General features: G+C 49.2%; 1 protein-coding gene across 1 annotated transcript in view; it reads right to left on the reverse strand.

The window, feature by feature from the left end:
- The window catches only part of LOC141199519 (electroneutral sodium bicarbonate exchanger 1), a 265,649-nt gene extending 256,556 nt beyond the window's left edge, over positions 1 to 9,093 (reverse strand). Inside the window, exon 1 of the mRNA XM_073663223.1 lies at positions 8,736 to 9,093. Within this exon, the coding sequence (XP_073519324.1) occupies positions 8,736 to 8,780 (45 nt within the window). The 5' untranslated portion in view covers positions 8,781 to 9,093. The remainder of the gene's footprint in view (positions 1 to 8,735) is intronic.
- Between the last annotated feature and the right edge of the window lie 18 nt (positions 9,094 to 9,111).

The raw sequence follows: 9,111 nt of genomic DNA on the forward strand, positions 1-9,111 counted from the left end.
CACTATGTGATCCCATAAGGGATAATTGACCCTAAGAATTCATCACTGAACTCTAGCAGAACTTGTACATTTATATATAGAATCTCCTGGGGATATATACATATACACATATTACACACATCCATCTAATACAAAATAGTGCAATTATCATGCATTTTTACTTTTTATCTGGAAACAAAGCAAAAACATTAGAGTCCTTGAAGAAAGATTCCTGAAGTAACCAATAACAAAGCAGAGACAGGAGAAGCACCTGTTCAGATCCGTGTGGAAACCATTTCATGGAGCGGGTTATGACTTGCTGTACACTCGGGAACAATGTACCAGGATGATCTTATCCACAAGGGATCTGAGTACATACTGCAGAATGAGAGCAATCTGGGGCAGGAGCGTGGAGACATGTGGCTTGGTATGTGAGATAAACAACTTGGCCTAAAGGAACATCACCACTAGTGATAAGCAAGCATGCTCACTACTGCTCGGTGCTCGCCCGGGCATCTCACTGCTCGAGATGCTCGGCTCTCGCCGAGTATTTCCGGGTTGCTCGGGGGGGGGAACTCGGGTCCCCTCCCTGCATGTTTGGCGCTCTTTATAGAGCTAATGAACATGCAGGGATTGCCTGCCATGCACTGTAATGCCGTAGCCATGTTGGTTGTGGGCATTACAGTGATTGGCTGGCCGCACAGCATCATCAGGTCTATATCAGACCTGGCGCCGCCATGCTCGTCACAGTCACTCCAGATCAGACAGTGTAGGGAGAGCTGCTGCTGTGTCAGGGAGAGATTTGATCGTGTATTAGGTAGTGTAGGGAGAAAAAACGTACATTACACATATCCATCTTAACAAACAGTCCTTCTGAGGACTAATCCATCTGCAGAGATATCAGGAAGGCAGGGTTTATAGGCAGGCAGTGTATATAACAGACTGCAGTGTATATAGCACAAGAGGCTCCATTCCAATTCTGCCTTCTGCTGCTGTTAGATATTTCTATACAAAGGCCCAGGTCTCAGGGGCCAGGAATACTTTTCTATGGATCTTAATCCTCATTATTTGCTTAAAAAGCAATCCAGAGAACACCATTTTTCCTGCGCCATTTGCTTGTTGGCACTGCAGAATACAGCCAGGTCCTTTTTATATTATAGCGCTAGAAATCCAGCTATTTAAAAGTATGTTTTCTCCATCAAACGGTTCACATATATGTGGTCAGAAAATACTGCCATTTCTGGCCTCCATTAAAAATTTCCTTTAGTGTGTCATTGAAGCAATTCACCACAGTTTGCTGTTCAAACTACTTACCTACAGGCCAGGTATTTAAAACTGTGTTTTCTCTATCACACGGATCACATATAAGTTTGCTCCAAACTCAGTCATTTGTAGTGAGCGTGGAAGATACTGTCCTCCATTTATAATGGGCAAGGCACGTGGCAAGGGACGGGGAACTGGACGTGATGGTAATGGTGCATGCAGAGGCTGAAGACAAGGCCGTGGGCAAGCCGAAATTGTGCCACAACAAACACCCACATCTACTCGGCTGAAGTTCCTGTCCCAATTTCTAGGGGACCGCAGCACACCACTATTGAACCCAAAGCAGTGTCAAAAGGTTGTTGGTTGGATAGCGGATAATGGTTCCAGTCACTTAGCCACCACCACCACCACCCGGTCTTCCACACGGTCAAGTCTCAGAAGCCGTGAGTCTGGACCGCATATTCCTCACCCTGATCTACCTTCCTCCCATAATGCTGAGTACCCAGAGACAACTGACCCCACACTTGGACACTCTGAAGAGCTGTTCACTTTTCCATTTATAGATTCGGGCCTCTCACCCGGTCCACTTGAAGAGGGGCAAGAAGAGATCGCGTGTAGCGATGCCCAAATATTAGAGCAGCCACGGTCACACGAAGGCGACGGTGGGAAAGTGTCACAAGAGGTGGACGATGATGAGACACAATTGCCAGAAAGTCAGGAGGATGACCAGGGTGCGGAAGTGGAAGACGAGGTGGTGGATGATATAGTAACTGACCCAACCTGGCAGGAGGATATGCAGAGCGAGGACAGCAGCACACAGGGGGAGGGAGGCAGAGCACCCCAACAGGCAGGAAGAAGCAGTGTGGTGGCCGCAGACAGAAGGCAGGTAACCGTTCCCCGTAACACCAACACGAAGGAAGTTGCCAGTACAACTGTTAGGTCTTCCAGAGTCTGGTTGTTTTTTAAAGACACTGCCGATAACCCCAAAAAGGTCATTTGCAACACCTGCCAGGCCATTATCAGTAGGGGTGGCAAAACGACCAGCCTGACCACCACCAGCATGATCAGGCACATGGCTGCAAAGCACCCGACTTTGTGGGCCGAACCCCAGGGTCCAGGAACAGTGTCTGCGGGTGGCACCATTGCTTCTTCCGCTGTTGTGCATGCAAGCCAATCCCCTGTCCATGGTGCATGCGAAGATACCTCCTGCCCTGCACCTGTCGTTGCACACTCTTAAGTAGCAGCATCAGGAAGCACGTCCATGTCCTTGTCCCAGTGCAGCGTTCAATTGTCCATACCCCAGTCCTTGGAACGCAAGCGCAAATATGCAGCCAACGCCCCACAGGCCACACTACTAAATTCTCACATTTCACGACTGCTTGCGCGCAAAATGTTGCCTTTTAGGGTAGTGGAGACGGAAGCATTCCACAACCTGATGGCGGTGGCAGTCCCTCAGTACTCGGTCCCCAGCCGCCACTATTTCTCCCGGTGTGCCATCCCTGCATTACACATGCACATGTCCCAAAAAATTAGCCGTGCTCTCAATAACGCAGTCCACCTAAACACGGACACGTGGACAAGTGTTTGTGGGCAGGAAAGGTACATCTCGCTGACAGCACACTGGGTTAACATAGTGGAAGCTGGGACCCAGTCGGACCTTGGGATGGAACACGTCCTCCCGACGCCAAGGATTGCGGGCCCTAGGTCAATCAGTGTTGCCCCCACGGTCTACAGCTCCTGCACCTCATCCTCCTCAGCCTACATCAGAAATGACCACATCAGTCACAAGCTGGAAGCACTGCCTCGGCCAAGCGGCAACAGGCTGTGCTGAATCTAATATGCTTAGGTGAAAAACCGCACAATGCTGAAGAGTTGTGGACAGCTCTGAAAGAGCAGGCAGATCTGTGGCTCACACCGCTGAACCTACAGCCAGGCATGGTCGTGTGCAACAATGGCCAGAACCTGGTGGCGGCGCTGAGGCGAGACGAGCTCACACACGTACCATGCCTGGCCCATGTTCTTAACCTCGTGGTTCAGCGGTTTCTAAAATCCTACCCGGAGCTGCTTGCTAAAGTACGCCGCCTGTGTGCCCATTTTAGAAAGTCAGCTACAGCTTCTGCCACCATTGCAGTGTTTCAGCAGCGTTTGCAGCTTCCGGCTCACAGACTGGTGTGTGATGTCCCCACACGTTGGAAGTCTACACTGCAGATGTTAGGTAGGATTTGTGAGCAGAAGAGGGCAATTGTTGAGTACCAGCATCAACAAGGCCATCAGTATTCAGTTCAGACTCCACACATAAGACCTCAGGAGTGGACATGGATGTCAGACATATGTACCATCCTCCAAAACTTTGAGGACTCCACCAAGATGGTGAGCGGCGATGACGCCATAATTAGCGTCGCCATCCCGCTTCTCTGTCTTCTGAAACGCTCTCTGCTCACAATCAAAGAGGATGCATTGCAGGCGGAGTACGATGAGATGGAGCAAGGAACCATACAGGGTGATTACACACAGCCCAGCCTCATCTCATCCCAAAGTGGATTGGGTGACAATGAGGAAGAGTAGGAGGAAGGAGAGGAGCTAGTTTCATGCACTATAGACGGTACTACCTGCACAGCTGTCATACCGTCTGTTCAGCGTGGATGTCCAGAGGACAGAGAGGAGGAGAGCATGGTCAGTCATCTTCTTGGTGAGGACATGGAAGTCTTGCCTGTTAGTAGTCTGGCACGCATGGCTGAGTTTATGTTAAGCTGCCTTTCCCATGACCCTCACGGTCTCAAAATTTTGGGTGACAGTCATTACTGGTTGGTGACACTTCTAGACCCACGCTACAAGGAGAACTTTCTATCTCTTGTTCCTGAGGCGGACAGGTCTACAAAAATGGGGCAGTACCAGAAGGCCCATGTTGCGGAACAATTAAAAAAATTCCCATCTGAAAACACTGGCGGCAGAGGGCACACTTCGTTGGACAACCAAGGAGTACAGGCGAGAGAGACACAACTTCAATCCAGCAGAGGCAGGGGAACACTGTCAAAGTTCTGGGAGAGTTTTCTCAGACCCTCCTATCGCACAGGCCCTGAGGATCGGGGTACTCTCATAAGGAGTGCAAAGTTTGGGAAGATGCTGAGGGAGTACCTTGCTGACCGTACCAACGTCCTCCGTGATTCCTCTGTGCCTTATAATTATGGGATATCCAAGCTGGATACGTGGAATGAACTGGCTCTTTATGTCTTGGAGGTCCTGGCCTGCCCTGCCGCCAGCTTTTTATCAGAGCGGGTTTTTAGTGTCGCTGGTGGAATTATAACTGATAAGCGCATCCGCCTGTCAACTGAAAATGCTGACAGGCTGACTCTTATAAAAATGAACAAGGGCTGGATTGGGCTAGACTTCTCAACACCACCGAATGATAGCAGCATAACAAACTCAAATCCAGTGTCTTTTCTTTGGATGTGTATTCCCATGCACCTTTTTCACACCCACACATGGGTATACGTTTCCTGATTTTGTCTATTTGCTCTTGTCCTCCTCCTCCACCACCATATCACCAGGGGGACCGTGGTCCGTAATGCAACACCCACATACTTTTTTTAAAGGGTGTTTATGATGCCCGTGAAATTTTTTTTATACAGTATATTCATGTATACCCCCCAGGGATAAATGTTTGTCAGCCTATACACTTAGTGCTTGGGCATTACAAGTATAGGAGGCCCGCTCCTTTCTAATGGGAACATTGTTTTATGAGGCCCTCCTCCACGTCTCTTCCAAGGGGCATTGAAGTGCCTCCAAATTTTTGGCAGCCCTTGCATTCACTGCATAGGCCAACACTATGGGAGACTCTCTCCTTTCTAATGAGAATTTGTCTTTACTGTGGCCCTGCTCTGTGTGTCTTTAAATTCATAGTGGGGTTTTTACTAAAATTGGTCAGCCGTTGGACTCACTGCATACCCTATAACAGTACAGCAGACCCTCTCCTTTCTAATGGGAACATGTGGTACCTTGTTACTGTGGCCCTGCTCTGTGTGTCTTTAAATTCTTAGTGGGGGTTTTCCCAAATTTTGGCAGCCCTTGCAGTCACAGCATGGGCATTACCACTATAGGAGACCCCCTCCTTTATAATGGGAACATTTTTTTTACTGAGACCCTCCTCTATGTCTCTTTAAAGGGGTATTGGGTTGCGTCCAAATTTTTGGCAGCCCTTGCAGTCACTGGATACGCAATAACACTATAGGAGACCCACTTGTTAATAATGGGAACAACAAAGCATAGCCGGCTGATGGCTCTCTAACAATAGCTAGGGCCGACTGCTGGCCTTTTAAGAATAGTAAGGGCCGTCTGATGTCCCTGTAAAAATAGGCTATGACTTTCAGAGTCCCTCCATCATAAATCAAAAAGGATGTGTCTGATGATGTGTCACACACTACATTGCCAGATAAGGTTGTAAAATGTTAAAATGACATTTCCCGGTGAATGTCTTAAAAAATAATGTAAAAAAAAACAAAACAATAGGATCTTTCTTTAGTATAAAAAACAGCGTCACCAATTTAACCTCAATGTAATCACATTGTTCAGCTCATGCACCTCCTCCTCCATCTCCGAAATGATCACATCAGTCACAAGCTGACAGCACTGCAGCACTGCCTTGGCCAAGCGGCAACAGGCTGTGCTGAAGATAACATGCTTAATGCTTAACTGACAAACCGCCCAGCGCTGCAGAGTTGTTGAAAGCTGTAACACAGCAGCCTGATCTGTGGCTCTCACCGCTGAACATACAGCCAGGCATGGTCATGTGTGACAATGGACGGAACCTGGTGACGGAGAAATGACAGCCGGGGTAGATATGGTTTCCCTCTATGCCAGCCCTTTCACCGAGCTAAAGAATATGGCTGTGGTGAAATACAACTTCCACTGAGAAGCTGTTTCAGATTGAAAAACATTGTGCCCACCAGAGGATTTGATTCTGAGGGCTAACCTTTCTCACCCGCTCAAGAGCCCCATAGCAGCTGCAAAGTTAGCGCTATCATGAACTCTCCTGAGGTAGAAGCCAAGGCACACCAGAGGATTCTCTGGTGGGACCGTCCAACCCTGCTGAGAAGCAGTCCTGGCTAAGAAAAGTGTGTGGGAAGGTTACCGGACACTCTATGGCTGCTTTTTTTTACTGAGGAGGAAACACACACAAACACAGGGAGAACATACAAAGTCCTTGCAGATGTTGTCCTTGCTGGGATTTGAACCCAGGATCCCAGCGCTGCAAGGCTTCAGTGCTAACCACTGATCCAATGTGCTGCCGTTCACCCTCTAATATCTAATAGGCTGGAGAAACTTGCATCTACTGCCACTCTACCTTCAGCTCCTTCGTGAGAAAATGTATTTGGGCTGCCACTCAGCCTACCAAATAAAATTCCTGAGAAGGAAATTGGGGATGGCTTCGCTACTGGTACTCGGGGCAGTGCTAATACCATGGAGTTGTACCACAGTTTGCTGGAAATATTCCAGGCTGGTAGGAGGCAAGCAAATTCCCACAGAAAAGTACCAGCAGTAATGTTCAGGCCACATTTCAAGGAGAGAAATGACACGCAGGGTAGATAGGGTTTCCCTCTATGCCAGTCCTTTCACCGAGCTAAATACAACTCTTAGCAAAAAAAAGTTGTGGACTGGCTCCGTACCGTCCCTGGCCACATTCACCTGTCCACATGTTTGTGGTTAGGCGGTCCTTCCCAGTAAGTGCACTGGGGAGGGGACGGGTAATGTTGTGGGACCTGTGCTTGTGGAAGGCAGAGGCGATACCGGGAAATATAGTGGCGGCTGGGGACCGAGTATGGCATGAGGTTGTGAAAAGCTTCCGCCTCCACGAGCCTAAAAGGCCACATTTCAAGTGCAAGCAGCTGTCAAAAATTTGGCTGTATAGTACGCAGCCTGTGGGTGGGTGGCTGGCTGCCTGCATACTTGCGCTTGCATTCCAAGGAATGGGGTAGGGACAACTGAACACTGGCACAAGGACGAGGACGGTGATTGTTGTAAGTCTGCAACGACAGGTGCATGGCGGGAGGCATCTTCGCATGAGCCAAGGATCACTTATGATGGGCACACTTTTAGGCAGTGACCTGGGAGTCAAAGATGCTGCCAGAGGTCTTCCCCATGTTGTTCCCATAGGTCTTCCCCATGCAGTTGCCATGTATTTTCAGCACTGTATGCATGTGTCTGATGATGTGTCACATACCACATGGCCAGATAAGGTTGTAAAATGTTAAATTGACATTTTCTGGTGAATGCATTTGTCTTGGTTGAAAGCAATTCAAAAGTGCATCAAAAACGCTATGTGTGAACATAACCAAAAACAAAAATACTCCTCCACAACTTGGGCTATTTATTTTGCGTTATATACAAGTCATTACCCTGGAAAGGATGTTCCTTAATATATTTCCCTGGAAAATCCATTTTGGTTTCGTTTTTGTATGTTTTATTGTGAGTCCGTAAAAGTGGCGTAATACTCTGACCACGTTGCTGACAGCAGTGACCTGGGAGTCAGAGATGCTTCCAGGGGTCTTCCCCATGCTGTTCCCATGTCATTTGAGCACTGTTCTCATCGATTTGGGCAATTTTTAGGCCCTCTGCAGACCGCCGGGGGGAACCGCCTGAAAAATGCTCGAGTTTCCCATAGACTTACAATGTGCTCGACCCGAGCATTTTAGTGCTCGCTCCTCACTAATCACCACCACTACCACCATCTGTAATTGGCTATCTAGTACTAGGAACAGCAAGCAAAATGCAGACACCTGATAACAATCCAAAAGGTCAGGGGGGCTGTGTCCAGCAGAGGATGAGTTCTCCATCCATGAAGAAACATCTCCTCCAGCACAGGGAGCGACAACACAGAGCTCTCCAATGACCTCCAAACAAGGTGACATTACCAAGAGGAGCCCACATAGGCTGCCATGTACAGAACATGCCACCAGCTCATCACCAGTATACCCATACCTGAAGCAGGGTGCCATGTCCGCCAACAAAACAGTGTACAACATGACAATTAGGAAACAAGTAGCTGGGGCTGCTTATAGATTACTTTCTGTGATTTCTGCTCCATATTGACTGGGAAGCAGGCAGAGCCATCAAAATGAATTGCACTGGCAGGAATGCAAGAATGGGCATCTCTGAAGGTCCCATACAAAGCAGGGTATTGTGTCTGCACATCTCACTGCCCACTGTGCCCAGCTCCTGTGTCTGCACTGCAGTAAGTTACTGATCTCTCAGTACAGGACCCTATTTCTCACCTCCCCTGCCCACATCACACATCACCCCTACCCACATCACCCCTACCCACTGTACACATCACCTTTAATAGGCTTGCAGCAGCACACATTTCTGCGTGTCAGGATGATGCATGGGCTGGAAACCCATTGCCAGCATCTCTCCCTGGTGCCACCCCCGGCTCTCCACAAAGCAGGGCATGCAGGCAGCATCCTGGTCCAGGGTCAGCATGGCACCGTGCTGCTTACCTGGTAGCTGAGGGCACTCTCGGGCTCGTTGCTCCCTGCGGGCATGGCTGCCGCCTCGTTATTGCTGGAGCTGCTCCTGCTAATTGCTAATTCTCCTTCTGCTTGTGCTCGTACAGAGAAGATGTCCTCCAGACTCCCATGGAATAGGAAGACGCTGCTGCTGTGTCACTGCTCAGGGCATAGTAGCTACAGTCGTGCCATCTGCCTGCGGGCAGCAGCGGTCACAGCAGCCGGGACCCGGCCGGCGACGATGGGGCTATGCAGGTGCAGCGGCAGCGAGGTACAACATAGGGAATGACAATCCCTGCGCGTCCTGGCTGCGATGAGGAGGCGGGGTCGAGTTTGTTGGCCACGCCCACCACATGGCTGATTGGTT

Source organism: Phyllobates terribilis, unplaced genomic scaffold (assembly GCF_046119375.1).
Source record: "Phyllobates terribilis strain yellow unplaced genomic scaffold, ASM4611937v1 Scaffold_2__4_contigs__length_985480577, whole genome shotgun sequence".
In the NCBI taxonomy this organism is placed as follows: Eukaryota; Metazoa; Chordata; class Amphibia; order Anura; family Dendrobatidae; genus Phyllobates; species Phyllobates terribilis.